Source organism: Rana temporaria, chromosome 8 (assembly GCF_905171775.1).
Source record: "Rana temporaria chromosome 8, aRanTem1.1, whole genome shotgun sequence".
Lineage (NCBI taxonomy): Eukaryota > Metazoa > Chordata > Amphibia > Anura > Ranidae > Rana > Rana temporaria.
The window spans coordinates 47,191,231-47,207,684 of NC_053496.1; the positions used below are offsets into that span (position 1 = coordinate 47,191,231).

General features: G+C 41.8%; 1 protein-coding gene across 1 annotated transcript in view; it reads left to right on the plus strand.

Moving 5' to 3' along the window:
- The window catches only part of LOC120946899 (putative DBH-like monooxygenase protein 2), a 52,794-nt gene that overhangs the window by 23,933 nt on the left and 12,407 nt on the right, over nucleotides 1-16,454 (plus strand). Inside the window, exons 5-10 of the mRNA XM_040361722.1 lie at nucleotides 587-754; nucleotides 5,785-5,887; nucleotides 9,134-9,300; nucleotides 10,934-11,025; nucleotides 11,900-11,996; nucleotides 15,636-15,695. Coding sequence (XP_040217656.1) covers nucleotides 587-754; nucleotides 5,785-5,887; nucleotides 9,134-9,300; nucleotides 10,934-11,025; nucleotides 11,900-11,996; nucleotides 15,636-15,695 — 687 coding nt within the window. The remainder of the gene's footprint in view (nucleotides 1-586; nucleotides 755-5,784; nucleotides 5,888-9,133; nucleotides 9,301-10,933; nucleotides 11,026-11,899; nucleotides 11,997-15,635; nucleotides 15,696-16,454) is intronic.

The following is a 16,454-nucleotide window of genomic DNA, read 5'->3' on the forward strand; positions in this document are numbered from 1 at the left end:
TCCCATCTTCAAGGTTCGATCTGTTGTGCATTCAGAGGTGGTATTCTGCATACCTTGGTTGTAACGAGTTACAACGGTTATTTGAGTTACTGTTGCCTTTCTATCATCTGGAACCAGTCTGCCCATTCTCCTCTGACCTCTGACATTAACAAGGCACTTTCCTCCACACAATTGCCACTCACTGGATATTTTTTGGACCATCCTCTGTAGACCCTAGAGCCAGTTGTGCGTGAAAATCCCAGCAGTTTTTGAGATACTCAGATCAGCCTGTCTGGCACCAACAACCATGCCACATTCAAAGTCTCTTAAATCCTCTTTCTTTCCCATTCTGATGCTCAGTTTGAACTTCAGAAAGTCATCTTCACCAGGTCTAGATGTCTAAATGCATTGAGTTTCTGCCATTTGAATGGCTGATTAGCAATTTGTGTTACCAAGCAATTGAACAGGTGTACCTAATAAAGTGGACGGTATAGAGATAAAACAAGGGTAAAATAAAAAGGGCACAGAATCCAAAGCCTAATTCCGGGAACACTGTATAAATATATGTATATAGATAATTCATTATTTTTATCTTTGCATGTTACAGTATGAGCTAATTGTTGACCCCGACAGCGTTGGGATAGTTCATCACATTCTGATATATGGCTGCGGCAACAACCTTGAATTCTCGTCAGAGATTGGAGCTTGTTATGGTAGTGACACCAGATACTCCAAGTGTATGAACTCCTTGTTCGGGTGGGCAGTCGGTGGAGAGGTCAGTATAAAATGGCACATTGATTTGTGCATAGATAAACAAACTTGCAAAATGATCTTACCTTCACTGCCATGGTATTTATTCAAGTGCATATCTTTGTTGGGAAAAATGTTCATGAGCTTGTGAATATGATGGCAAATAATGATGGCAAATTTTCTTTTAAAGGATAAGTTCACCTTTTTACAACAAAAATTATAAATGCACATCTTTTTGCAGGTAAAAAAAGTGCATTTATTATTAGTTTTCTACTATGATTCTGGATTGCATTGCACCTGCGATCCACATGATTAACTACTGAAGACTTGTTAGTGTATCTGTCTGTCTGTATCTGTCTGCTCGTACCTGGTATAGGCAGGCATATACAGGTGAAACTCGAAAAATTTGAATATTGTGCAAAAGTTCATTTATTTCACTAATGCAACTTAAAAGGTGAAACTAATATATGAGATAGACTCTTTACATGCAAAGCAAGATAGTTTAAGCCGTGATTTGTCATAATTGTGATGATTATGACTTACAGCTCATGAAAACCCCAAATCCACAATCTCAGAAAATTTGAATATTACATGCAATCCATAAAACAAGGACTGTACATAGAACAATATCGGACCTCTGAAAAGTAGAAGCATGCATATGTACCCAGTACTTGGTTTGGGCCCCTTTTGCAGCAATTACTGCCTCAATGCGGCGTGGCATGGATGCCATCAGCCTGTGGCACTGCTGAGGTGTTAGTTAAGGAAGACCAAGATGCTTCAATAGCGGCCTTCAGCTCTTCTGCATTGTTTGGTCTCATGTCTCTCATCTTTCTCTTGGCAATGCCCCATAGATTCTCTATGGGGTTCAGGTCAGGCGAGTTTGCTGGCCAATCAAGCACAGTAATCACACGGTCATTGAACCAGGTTTTGGTGCTTTTGCCAGTGTGGGTAGGTAGCGGTGCCAAGTCCTGCTGGAAAATTAAGTCAGTATCCCCATAGAGCTCATCTGTGGAAGGAAGCATGAAGTGCTCCACAATGTCCTGGTAGACGGCTGTGTTGACCCCGGACTTAATGAAGCACAGTGGACCAACACCAGCAGATGACATGGCTCCCCAAATCAGACTGAGGAATCTTCACACTGGACTTCAAGCATCTTGCAGTGTGTCCCTCTCCATTCTTCCTCCATACTCTGGCTCCTTGGTTTCCAAATGAGATGCTAAATTTGCTCTCCTCAGAAAAGAGAACTCTGGACAACTGAGCACCAGACCAGGTGTGCTTTTCGTTAGCCCAGGTAAGCCGCTTCTGACATTGTTTGTTGGTCAGGAGTGGCTGACAAGAGCAATACGACATTTGAAGCCCATGTCCAGGATCCGTCTGTGTGTGGTGGCTCTTGATGCACTGACTCCAGCCTCAGTCCACTCCTTGTGAAAGTCCCCAACACTTTTGAATGGCCTTTTCCTGACAATCCTCTCCAGGCTGCAGTCATCCCTGCTGCTTGTGCACCTTTTTCTTCCACACTTTTCCCTTCCACATAACTTTCTAATAATGTGCTTTGATACAGCACTTTGGGAACATCCAACTTCCTTTGCAACTACCTTTTGAGGCTTTCCCTCCTTATGGAGGGTGTCAATGATGGTTTTCTGCACAACTGTCAGGTCAGCAGGCTTTCCCATGATTGTGATTCCTACTGAACCAGACTGAGAGACCAGTTAAAGGCTCAGGAACCCTTTGCATGGCTTAACATGGTGTTATGGCTTAATTAGCTGATTAGAGAGGGACACTTTGAGCCTAGAATATTGCACCTTTTCGTAATATTCAAATTTTCTGAGATTGTAGATTTGGGGTTTTCATGAGCTGTAAGTCATAATCATCACAATTATGACAAATCACGGCTTGGACTATCTTGCTTTGCATGTAATAATGAGTCTATCTCATATATTAGTTTCACCTTTTAAGTTGCATTAGGAAAATAAATGTACATTTTTGCACGATATTCTAGTTTTTCGAGTATCACCTGTAAATGCACATCTTTTTGTAGATAAAAAAATGTGCACTTATTTTTATTTTTTTATTAGGATTCTGGATTGCATTGCGCCTGCGATAAACATGGTGAACTCCTGCAGACTTGTCAGTGTATCTGTCTGCTCGTACCTGGTATGGGCAGGCATATACACACTGACAGGAGTAGATAATGATGCAGGAGTGGGAACACGTTACATGTTCTACCCTAAGAACATCTACCCTAAGAAGAAGTGGAACATGCAATATGTTCCCAAAGGTGAAATTATCCTTTAAAATGTGTGGGAAAGGTTTGTTCGATCAGACAACAGTCCTATATGTGGGCTTCCTGGCCAAATAAACTGCTATAAGTGGAATACTTAAAACGCAATTAGTGATATGATAACCTGAGATTTTTTTTTTTTGTGAACTTTCTGCAAAAAATCTGAAAATTTTGGCAAAGTTTCACTATTGGCACAGTGCATTAGAGTCAATGGGGAACGTAAATTGTGTTTTCCTTCAAAAGTAGTAATAATGGCTCAGCATTTTTTTGTCACTGCATTCACACCAATAAAGCGGTATTAAACCCAAAGCCTGGTGATCTAGCCAGTAACACACCAAAGTGTATTAGAGCTCCCCACTATGGATGAAGGAGCACAGGGGGTACCCTTGGACAGCAGCATTGTCACTCTGAGGAAGAGAAGAGTGTAAGATGTACTAGCAGAATTAGATACACTATATTACCAGAAGTATTGGGATGTCTGCCTTTAGTCCGTAGGATTCAATATTGAGTTGGCCCACCCTTTGCAGCTATAACAGCTTCAACTCTTCTGGGAAGGCTGTTCACAAGGTTTAGGAGTGTGTCTATGGGAATATTTGACCATTCTTCCAGAAGTGCATTTGTGAGGTCAGGAACTGATGTTGGACGAGAAGGCCTGGCTCGCAGTCTCCTCTAATTCATCCCAAAGGTGTTCCATTGGGTGCCATCCACCCACCATGAAGTACCTTGTCCCCATGTTAATGGGGACAAGAGCCTCTTCCTGATAACCCTGGTCAGTGCTTATCGGAATCTGGAAACCCCCTTTAACAAGGGGGCCTCCAGATCCCAGACGCCTTTATGTTATGTGGTATCAGGTGCATTATAACCCTACCCATTCACCAAAAAGTAAAAACCACAAGAGACAGTTTTTGAAAATTCCTTTATTAAAAAAGAAAAAAAAAAGTGTCCTGCGATGTACATCGTCAATCAGGTCACCCGACGGACCCCAAAAAATAGAAAAAAACTCTGCCTCCTTGGGAGTCCTCCTCTTTTCACTTTGGCAGCTTTTATATAGGTAAGGGTGGAGCCACCCGCTGATGTAACTGGTTAACCCCGTTGGGGACATTTCTTTTGGTTACTTACCTATCTAACAGCTGTCAAAGCGCTCTAGGCTCACCTAGGCTGCCGCCAGGTGGATCAAGATGGCCGCCGCTCCAGGAGCTAGGCCGAAGCTGCAGCCTTTCCTATGGCTGAGGCAGCAGCGGAGCTCCACGGATCACCTGGTGTGCTGATCCGCATATGGTGACCCGTTGGTATCACGGATCATTTACGATCCATTGCACCACTAGTACTGATCAAAAGAATTTTGATTGATCAAAAAAAATTAACGATTAATCAAGGAAATAATCTTTCATTTCCACAGCCCTACAAAAAAACGCTGATAAATGATCAAAAACGCTGCTCACCAGTGTGTTTTAAAATTTTTGATCCATTAAAAAAATATATATATTTTTTTTTTAAAATCACTAAAAAACACCAACGCAGAAAAACGCTAATAAACGCTAAAACACGCTATTGCAAAAGCGTTGAAAAACTCATTGCAAAGCTACTGGCGTTTTTATAACGTTATTTTAATGTCCAGTGTGCATGAGGCCTAAAGTAAATTTTAGGGCACACAAACACCCATATTTTTTAGTAAAACAAAAGATGAGGTTGAGAAGAAGGAAACATTTTTTAAAACGGGAAACAGAAAATAAAAGTTGAAAATAGCAGCAAATAACAACCAAATACACAAAAAAGGAAAAAACAGAAACAATACAATACTAAATGAAATAAGCTAAACTAACACAAATACACCCAAAAAAAAGGCATCCTGTAATAAAAAACAAAAAACATAAAAGCACTGAGTAGATTTTTTTTTCTATTAACCACTTAACGCCCACCGCACGACTATTTACGTCCGCAAAATGGCACGGACAGGCAGAAGGGCGTATATATACGTCCTTGCCTTCTAGCGGGTGGGGGGTCCGATCGGATTCCCGCGGGGAGCGATCCGGGACGATGGCGCGGCTATTCGTTTATAGCCGCTCCGTCGCGATCGCTCCCCGGAGCTGAAGAACCACTTGCCGACCGCCGCATGTATATGTACGTCCACAGAATGGCACGTACAGGCAATGGGCGTACAGGTACGTCCTTGCCTTTCCGCCATAATGTCGCAGTCACGAAAAAAATCGCTAATCGCCGCCAATAGTAGTAAAAAAAAAAAAACTATCCCCTATTTTGTAAACGCTATAAATTTTGCGCAAACCAATCGATAAACACTTATTGCGATTTTTTTTACCAAAAATAGGTAGAAGAATGCGTATCGGCCTAAACTGAGGGAAAAAAATATTTTTATATATGTTTTTGGGGGATATTTATTATAGCAAAAAGTAAAAAATATTGCATTTTTTTCAAAATTGTCGCTCTATTTTTGTTTATAGCGCAAAAAATAAAAACCGCAGAGGTGATCAAATACCACCAAAAGAAAGCTCTATTTGTGGGGAAAAAAGGACGCCAATTTTGTTTGGGAGCCACGTCGCACGACCGCGCAATTGTCTGTTAAAGCGACACAGTGCCGAATTGTAAAAACGCCTTTGGGCATTTAGCAGCATATTGGTCCGGGGCTTAAGTGGTTAAATAGATTTTAGCTAGGCAGCTCAATGACCAACGTATAAAGAATTTTTATTGGCAAATAAAATTCCTCTGAAAATGTTTCTCTCCTCCTTTGTCAAGGTTCTTTTTTTTCTTCTCTATAGGTCTTTGATTTTTCACCAGATATGGGCGTTCCCATCGGCACCGAGGAGGACCCTAAATATATCCGGCTTGAAATTCATTACAGCAATTTTCATAACAAGGAAGGTGATCTTGTGATTATTGTTATTCTGCTACAAAAAAAAAAAAAAAACACAGCCTATTCATGCTATTGCATTGTGGTAACGTGCACATTAACCACTTCAATACCGGGCATTTTCACCCTCTTCCTGCCCAGACCAATTTTTAGTTTTCAGTGCTGTCGCACTTTGAATGACAATTGCGTGGTCATGGAACACTGTACCCAAATGAAATCTTTATGGTTTTTTTCCTCCACAAATAGAGCTTTCTTTTGGTGGTATTTGATCACCTCTGCGTTTTTTATTTTTTGCGCTATAAACAAAAGAAGAGCGACAATTTTGAAAAAAAAAAAAAAACACAATATTTTTTACTTTTTGAGTTAATAAACATCACAATTTAAAAAAAAAGTTTAGACCGATACGTTGTATAAAAAAAATCGCAATAAGCGTTTATTGATTGGTTTGCGCAAAAGTTATAGCATCTACAATATAAACAATAGATTTATGGCATTTTTATTTATTTTTATTTTTTTACTAGTAATGGCGGCGATCTTGTGACCGTGACATTGCAACGAACACACCGGACACTTTTGACACATTTTTGGGACCATTCACATTTATACAGAGATTAGTGCTATAAAACTGCACTGATTACTGTGTAAATGTGACTGGCAGGGAAGGGGTTAACACTAGGGGGCGATCAAGGGGTTGAATATGTTCCCTAGTGAGTGATTCTAACTGTGGGGGGAGGGGACTCACAAGGGGCGGAGATCGATCTGTGTTCCTCTGTACTGGCAACACACATAGGTCTCCTCACCTCTGACAGGACATGGATCTGTGTGTTTACACACACAGATCCATGGTCCTGCCGTGATTGCAGGCAATCACGGGTGCCCGGCGGACATCGCGGACGCCGGGCATGCGCACCGGGTCCCGAGCGATGCGGTGGGCGCGCAAGCGCCCCCTAGCTGCCCGGGAAGCCCAGGACGTCATATGACGTCCACCCTAAGGGAGGGAGGGTTCCTGCCGACGTCATTTTTCATGAGTTTTATGACTTGGTAAGAAAGGGGTTAACAAGCGTCATTCTGAATGGCACCCCAATGCACCTTGCTGACAAACGTGACAATGCACTAGTGTGTGTTGCAGTGTGCTGCCAGAAATGAAACATGCACCAATTTTTGGTGTGTTGGCAACTTATTCATTCTAAATAGGGCTGCCGTAACACAACTCATGTCAATGTGCGACATCAGGCAAGTTATCACACCGCAAAAAAGCGCAGCTTTAAAGGGAAAGCAAATGTTTATTTTTTTAAATATATAACAGATAAAATAATTGTGTCCTAATTCAACTTGGGCATAAATCCAAGGTTAAATGAACCTGCCACTGCTGATAGGATATAAAATAAAACGTAGATATAAAATGACACTCAATAGTGAATAAGTGGTAAATAGTTCAAGTGATAACGTCCCACACAATGATAGAGTCTAGGATCCTTCCTTAGACACTATGCTTCAATATGTGCCACATAGTAATACAATTTAGTGATATAAAACCACCAGCGCCACCTTCAGGTGAATCACCCGCTTACCTTAGGAAAAGACCGCTCAGGTCTAATCACGCCTTTGGTTAAATGGTCCTTAGTAATCCTGCAAAGAAACACCGATGTGTCTTTGGTCCACTGTATAGCCTCAGGTGTGCGGGAAAAGCTGCTTCTCTGAAGTAACTCGGGAAAGAAGACTTTCATTGTGCAATATTGCTTGAATAAATGAGTGAGAGCAATAATTCTAGCCCTAGACCACCTCTGTAACTCAAAACTGGTAACCAGTAGAAATTTTTAAACATTGCCTATGGAGATTTTAAAGTGGATGTAAACCCACTCTCATCCTTTTTAAACTACTGCCATAGTGCTGATTTATAAGGATATACAAGCCTCCTGCATGTATCCTTACCTGACAAATGTCTCCCCTCTGTCTGTTATAAGAACTGAAAAACTGCAGATTCTGTGGGTGGATCTGTTGTCTGGAGCTCGGTTGGTGGAGTCGTGATGTCAGTAGACTCCCCGCCCTCCTCTACACTCCCCTTACACTAAATTCTGCTATGATCACTAACATCCAGTCAAAATCCAGAAAAGTAACCACGTGACCTCAGAAAAGGAGTGGGGGTGGGAATTAAAAAATAATCCCTGTCTCCAGGCTAGTGCATGAGATATGTAAATAACCTGTCATTCATAGCAAGGGGGCGGAACGGACCAAGGTTTTTCTCTGTAAGTCCGTTTTATCTCACTGAACAATAAAAGAGCTGGATTAACTCTTTGTGGCAAGACTGGGCACAGACGATAGGAAATCTTATACTCTACATTGTGACATCAAAAAATAAATAAAAAACAATTCGGGTTTACATCCACTTTAAAGGGTAAAAGTTTGTTGCCATTCCACGAGCGGGCGAAGTTTTGAAACGTGACATGTTGGGTATCAGTTTACTCGGCGTAACATTATCTTTCACAATATAAAAAATATATTTATAATTAAAAAAAATTACCTTTTCCCAAAAAGTGCTGCAACAACCACCATTTTATTCTCTAGGGTGTTAGAATATATATATATATATATATATATATATATATATATATATATATATATATATATATATATATATATATATATATATATATATATATATATATATTGTTTGGGGGTGCCAAGTAATTTTTTAGCAAAAAAAAAATTATTTTAACTTGTAAACTCCAAGTCTGAAAAATAGGCTCAGTCCTTAAGTGATTCATTTTTAATAACCGCCATATTTGTTTGTTACAGATTCACACCTTTCTTCCTGCTTTGCAGCCCAACACAATAGATGTGTTACTGCTCCTTCTCACAATGCAAGTTTATAGGCCATTTAAAATGTAAATTGGTCACGATACCTGCTCCTCATAGTCACAGGCAATCATATGACTAACATTGTGGGGGTTATTTACTAAAGGCAAATCCACTTTGCACTACAAGTGCAAACTACAAGTGCAAAGTGCACCTGGAATTGCGCTCTTGGAAGTTCAGGCGCTGTAGATCCGAGGGGGACATGCAAGAAAAATAAAAAAAAACTGCATTTTAGCTTGCACATGATTGGATAATATAATCAGCAGAGCTTCCCCTCATTTCAGATCTACAGCGACTGCACTTCCAAGTGCACTTTTAGTGTAATTTCAAAAGCACTTTGCACTTGTAGTACAAAGTGGATTTTCCTTTCGTAAATAACCCCCTGTGTGTCTGATTTGCAGGACTTTTGGATAGTTCCGGTATAAGAATTTATTACACCCCACAATTACGTGAACACGACGGCGGTATTCTGATGACTGGGATTTTCACGTTTCCTATCCATTTTATCCCTCCCGGAGCTGATCATTTCCGCAATTATGGACTCTGCAACACTGAACTGATCCCACAGGTAGGTACCTGAACCTGATGTCTCACAAAATCATGGAGACTAAAGCAGTGACTAGCCTATTTGCAGTGGTGGAGTCATGGATTCAGTTCCCATCAGACCCAGCTCTATTTGGAGCCTGTATGTCCTCTCTGTGGTTGTTTGAGGCCCCCTCATCTGCCCCCACATGTCGTAGTTTCTACAGTATCTTTCCCACCTTTTTTTTGTATCATAGTCCTGAACTGTTATATGTGTTAATACCAACACTGCTATGCTCATAGTGAATAATCCTCCTTGATAAGCGAGTTCTAGGTATCTCACGCAGCTTGATGAATAGCAGTGGACCTTCCGGTATGTGGTCTTAGGGGAACACACCACAGCTCTGCCCCCCCCCCCCCACCCACCACAATCAGTGGGAATTATTACTGCAACCGTGTGAGCCTTTTAGGTGAATGGGGCCTTGCCATGACCACACTGCAACCATATGCAATGCATGTAGTGGTGCTGCATTTATGGCAAAATCTCACCTCCTCATCACCCATCAAAGGCCTCTAAAAAGTGAGCTATCACACATGCTCTGCCGCATGTGTAAACCTAGCCTTAGGCCTCATACACACAATAGGTTAACCAGAGGACAACGGTCTAATGGACCGTTTTCATCGGTCCAAACCGATCGCATGTAGGCCCCATAGGTTATTTAACCTTAGGTTAAAAAGAAGCCAACCTATGGATTCCTAACCGATGGGAAAAAAACGATCGTTAGTAGGCACGTCCATCGGTTAAAAATCAACGCATGCTCAGAATCAAGTCGACGCATGCTTGGAAGCATTGAACTTCGTTTTTTTCAGCACGTCGTTGTGTTTTACGTCACCGCGTTCTGATACGATCGTTTTTTTAACTGATGGTGTGTAGGCACGACGGACCATCAGTCAGCTTCATAGGTTAACCTATGACAACTGTCCTTCAGACCGTTGTCCTCTGGTTAACCTATCGTGTGTACGAGGCCTCAAGCCTCGTACACACGTCCGAGGAACTCGACGGGCAAAACACATCGTTTTGCTCGTCGAGTTCCTTGTGAAGCCTTGTGAAGTTTTCCCATTGCCATCGGCGAAAAAGAAGACATGCTTTCTTTTTGGCCCGACGAGATCCTCGTCAGTTTCCTCGTTGAAAAGTGTACACACGACCGGTTTCCTCGGCAAAAAAAACAAAACAGCCAGCTTCTTGCTGGTTTTTGCAGAGAAACTCGGCCGTGTGTACGAGGCTTAAGTGTGTTTCCTGCGGGGAGCTTAAGGTAGAGCACCATATTGTAGACCAGGGGGTCTCCAAACTTTCTAAACAAAGGGCCGATTTATTGTCCTTCAGACTCTAGGAGGGCCGGACTTTGACCAGTGGGATTAAAATTTTCCTGGCATCAGTAGGAGTAAATATAACCACATTTAGCATTAGGAGGAGGAATAGTGGCTTGTCGTGGTCATCATAGGGAGGAATAGGGACCCATTACCGGTGTCAGTGGGAGAAATAGTGCCCGAGGGCCAGATAAAAGCAAGCAAAGGGCCGCATCCGGCCCCCAGGCCACAGTTTGGAGACTCCTGTTGTAGACAATGCTCAGGGTTGTGTGTGAGTGATTTATACGCATAGGACTCTCTTCTCTTCACAGATGTTGGGTCATCCAGTAGAAGACTTCCATGTCAACACATTTCTCCTTCATGGTCATCTGACAGTACAAAGCATACGAATTATGCATTACAGGTAATAAAGGGCTCAAACAATAAACATTCTTGGGATTGGTTCAGTTCATAAACACACTTAGTACAAAGCAAACATTCTTCAAACTCCATGGCAACTTTGGCATTCAATCTCTGGTGTCATAAATTGTCAACACTTGCATTTTGCCAGTTCTCAGAATGTCCTATGTATTTGTCTCATATGAATATGAGACATATAAATATGAAAAGTGTGTAAAATCTGCCAGCACTCAAGTGCTAAAAGAATATAATCCCACTGATAATTTGCTGTCTAAAGCTGGCCACAGATAGAATTTTAACCGAAAATTCGTAGGAATTTCTGTGCAGGTCAGTCAAGTTCCTCTACCCCAAACTCGCTCATCCATTTCTTTTTGGACCTTGCTTTGTGCACTGGTCCAAATCATTTGGTGGAGGAGGGATTATGGTGTGGAGTTGTTTTACAGGGGTTGGGCTTGGCCCCTTGGTTCCAGTGAAGGGAAGGCGTCAGCATACCAAGATATTTTGGACAATTTCATGCTCCCAACTTTTTTGGGAACAGTTTGGGGATGACCCCTTCCTATTCCAACATGACTGTGCACCAGTGCATATCGAATATAGGCTGAATGGGACAGATGCTTCTGTGTTCTTAATTTAGAAAACCTGTGATGGTGTAGGAATGTGTCATAGGTATACTTTGTATCAATATATATACTGTATATAAAACATTATAACATCACATTACATTTTTTTAAATTGACAAGAGAAAATGGCAAATTCCGAAAAAATGGAAACTGCACCAATAAAGTGGATTAAGACATCGCCCTCAAAGCATCAAATAGTAGCTGTCAATCCAGTTATAGCATTCCATATAATACCCAATTATTGTTCTTGCTCTCTAGGAATGGCACATTAATTGGGAGTTTGGGAGAAGATAAGAGATATGACTTCAATTTCCAACAAGTCCGAGATTTGCCAGGAGTTATCACGGTACAAATGGTACGTTGGGTGACTTTACATCAGAAATCTTGGTCTTGAGAAAAGGGGCATCATGTTGTAAGAGGGATTAGCACTTTAAATGTATGTACTTTTTATTTTTAATAAGCATTTTTTTATTGATTTATTTATTAGACTCCATTTTGTCTAATGCCCCGTACACACGATCGGAATTTCCGATGGAAAAAGTCAGATGGACTTTTTCCATCGGATATTCTGATCGTGTGTAGCCCCATCTGAGTTTTTTCATCGGAAATTCCGATGAATTCCATCGGAGTTTAGATATAGAACATGTTCTATTTTTTTTCGATGGAATTCTGTCGGAATTCCAATGTGATTTGTCCGGGCAAAAGCCAGATCGTGTGTATGTGGCATAACTCTAAGAAATAATAGGCAATGGTGGGAATTTATCAAAACCACAAGTAGCAAGACTGGAGCAGCTGTGCATGGCAACCAATCAGCTTCTGCTTTTAAACTTCAAAGCTAAACTGTACAAGCTGAAGACAGAAGCTGATTGGTTGCCATGCGCAGCTGCTCACGTTTTCATAAGTCCCACAACGTGGTTTAGCCCCCGTTCCCATCGGGGCGATTTGACATGTCAAATTGCATGCTAAATCGCAGCCTATTACCGGCAATGGCACCATGCGAATCGGTGCGACGCTAACTTTGTGGTGCCGCACTGATTCCCAAAAGTGGTTCCTGAACTACTTTTGGTGACTTTGGGGGGTGATTTCAATAGACATCATGTATGAACCTGCACAGATGTCTCTCAAGTCGTCCCCGAAGTCAGACTGAAATGCCGGTTCGAAATTGTGCGAGTTCTACTGAACTTGCAGGATTTCAAACCCGCATTCAGTGTAAACCTAGGCTTGAAGTGTTATTAAGTTAAAAAGTGAAATAAAGCAGTATACGTCAGTAAATACTATTGTATATTAGCACGGAAATAACCCTTAAGTGGACTTGTAAGGCACTACAGTTGAAAATTGCTTAAATAAGTATGTTTTTATTGAACATATTATATCAAAGTAAAAAACGCACATGAAAAATATAATGATTACATATCTGTGTACAAAATCACCACATTAATACCACAATGAGATCCTCTGAATTGACCCCGACGCGTTTCAGAGTGACAGTGTCTCCTTCTTCAGGGATATCATGAGGAGGTCAATCATATATATTGTGGTGGTGTCACAAGTGAAACATTCCATAGAACTATTAAAAACAAAGAACATAGATAGGACCGTGTGTCACATCTTTCCTGCTTTGGTATTCAAGGTGGCCGAACTTATCACTATATGTTATCATTGGAAATAGGGAATAAAAATTTAGAAGGTGCCGGGTTCCACAGAAGGGCATTAGACAGCCAGAGACACTGAGGCCAAAGGTGGGCACCATCCTGTGCACTAAGAAACCAAATATTGATTAGGAGATGATTGGACAGTATCAAGGAGGTATATACTGAAAGTGGGTTTCAGCATGCATGGAGACACGTCCTGGCATCCAAACCTCAAAGGTAGATACTACTGTATATTTGCCTTCTGTCTTCAGTTTCTGAATCCTCTCTTTCTGTTTTTAGGGTGGCCTTTGCGGGTCCCCTACAGCCCTGCCATAGCCAAGCACCCTTACCCCCATCCCCCCCCCATGTAAAGCCCATATATATATATGGTGTAAGTTTGTGTGGTGGACATGAATACTTTAATGTAAAAAAGGAGGGTTTAATGCCAGGGGCGGAGTGACAACTCATGGGGCACCCGGCAATAGGAGATTATGGGGCCCCCGGACAATAGGAGATTGTGGGGCCCCCGAGCAATAAGAGATTGTGGGGCCCCCAGGCAATAGGAGATTGTGGAGGCCCCCAGGCCACAGGAGATTATGGGGCCACACAGTATACACACACACATGCAGTATACATACACACACAGACACACAGTATACACACACAGTATACACACACAGAATACACATAAACACACTGAAAAGGTACTGGAGAGGTGGGGCAGCTATAATCTTGGTATTTTTAGACCAAAAGGATGTCGGTAAGGGACATTTCAGGGACAGATGTAAAAAAAATACTGATTTTTACATACTGTCTCTGGTTTTACAGAGGCTGGCAACCCTTATGGGGCCCCCTAGTGGCATGGGGCTCTCGGGCAGTGCCTCAGTGCCCGAATGGTCAGCCCGCCCCTGTTTAATGCTACTTTAGGTTATAATGTGTGTGAAAATAAGTAATTGGTAATTCGCCATAAGAGATAGTTTCCGAATTGGGGGGAAGAATGGATGGAGGAGATGCTCTACATCCCTTGACATGGCATGACCCTGATATGGTGTCAGGAAAGGTGGAGGATACTTTAATAGTTTACCATATTGATAGATTTGAGAGATGCAACTCTTGTTATGATTCATAATGTGAGATAATGTGAATTTAGACAAGAGTTAGACGGATGACTAGGGATAAGAAGGTTGGAGTAACCATTCCATTTCAGTTGGGTTGATTTATTGTTGCATTCATTGTCTCTTGCTAATGAATACTTCTTCGATTTAGACCAAGGTGTTAATGGAAAGAGTATACTACTAAATATGACGTTGTGTAATACAATATAATGATTTTTTGTTATGTTTTTTCAAATGTAATGTCTATATTTTGAAAATAAACTTAAACTTGAATGAAAAAAAAAAAGAAAAGAAGTAATTGGTATATGCATACCTTCACCTTGTAAAACAACCCATTCAGTTTAAAAAAAAAATGAAAGGCAAAACATTTGTGCATAGATAAAAAAAAAAAAAACGTATAAATACTCTTTTTCCTTTTTTATAAGAGATTACATTCCCTCTAAGCTCCTTATGCAGCTGAAAACAGAGAGCTGAGGGAAGAGAAACTGCATTACACTGAACGTCCCTAGTGAATAGCTTTGTGTTTGTGTGGGGGCGAGGGGGTGAGCAGAAGTCTGATCATTGAAGGAGAGAGCAGCATGAGTTCTTAGCACAGCTAGAGAACTGTTTAGTGTGGTGAGTTTTTATTGGAAATCAGAGGGACAGACAGAAAAAGCAGGGATTTCACAGTGCCCATTGCCACTGTGCCTATTGCCACCTCACTGTGCCCATTGCCACTGTGCCCATTGCCACTTCACTGTGCCCATTGCAGCCTCCCTGTGCCCAAGTCAGTGTAACTGAAGTTTTTGACAGGCTGCGGGTATCCATTCATTGTTTAAAAGTCGCGGTCTCCTCCTGGTCCCGTTCCGTGATAGGTGTTTCCCAGCAGCCTATCACGGACGTCTTCTCATCCTCGGACTCGGTTTCTCATCAGACACTGTGTTCAGTGTTCCGCCTATCACGCATGTTCTCTTGTCCGAGGATGAAAATAAATTTGTGATTGGCGGAACATTGAACACAGTGTCTGCTGGGAAACGCCTATCATGGAAGGGACCAGGGGGAAGCCGCGACTTTAAAACAATGGACGCTCGCAGCCCTTCAGGTACACTGACTCGAGTATATGCCGAGGAGGGTATTTTCAGCTATAAAAAAAGGGCTGAAAAACTCAGCTTATACGGTATATATATATATAGATATAGATATATAATGCATTCAGTATATATACACACAAAGACAGAGATTTGATTTTGTAATTCTCTCTACCTGCAGGGGGATCAGATTGTGGTGGAATGTTCATCCAGCACCCCAGACAGAGAAGGTGTCACCTTTGTAAGTTTCAGTCTTTCCTAATTCATTGTTACATAGAGGCAGAATTCTGCTCACCTTATTTTTTTTATTCATAAAATGATCAATTTTCTCAATTTAAACATTTGATAAGTTTTCTAATAAAAAAAAATAGATCTAAGATTGGTAAATCATCACATTGGGCCAAATTCTCAAAAAGTCTGCCTAACTTAAATTTCAGCAGTTAAGTTACACTGACTTAAAATTTCTACCTAAGTGCCCGATCGTCAAAGCACTTAGGTAGAAATTTCAGGCCGTGTAACTTAAGTGCCGCCGTCGTAAGGCGGTCCTCCTCTCCTGGGGGCGTTTAAAATTTAAATGAGGCGCGCTCCCGCGCCGGCCGTACTGCGCATGCGTGTGACGTAATTTTCCCGACGTGCAGCGCGCGAACGTAATTAACGCCGGGCGGCTTTGAGAATTTCGACGGGACACTAAAGTTGCGACGGGTGAAAAAAAAAGACGCGCCGGGAAAACAAATAATTATAAAAAAAAAATGACAGCGTCGCTCAGCATGCATTCCTGAGAGGGAGAACTCCATGCCAATTTTCAAAGAAAAAAACGGCATGGGTTCCCCCCCCAGGAGCATATCAGGCCCTTAGGTCTGGTATGGGTTGTAAGGAGACCCCCCCCACGCCGAAAAATTGACGTAGGGGGTCCCCCTACAATCCATACCAGACCCGTATCCAAAGCACGCTACCCGGCCGGTCAGGAATGGGAGTGGGGACGAGCGAGCGCCCCCCCCCC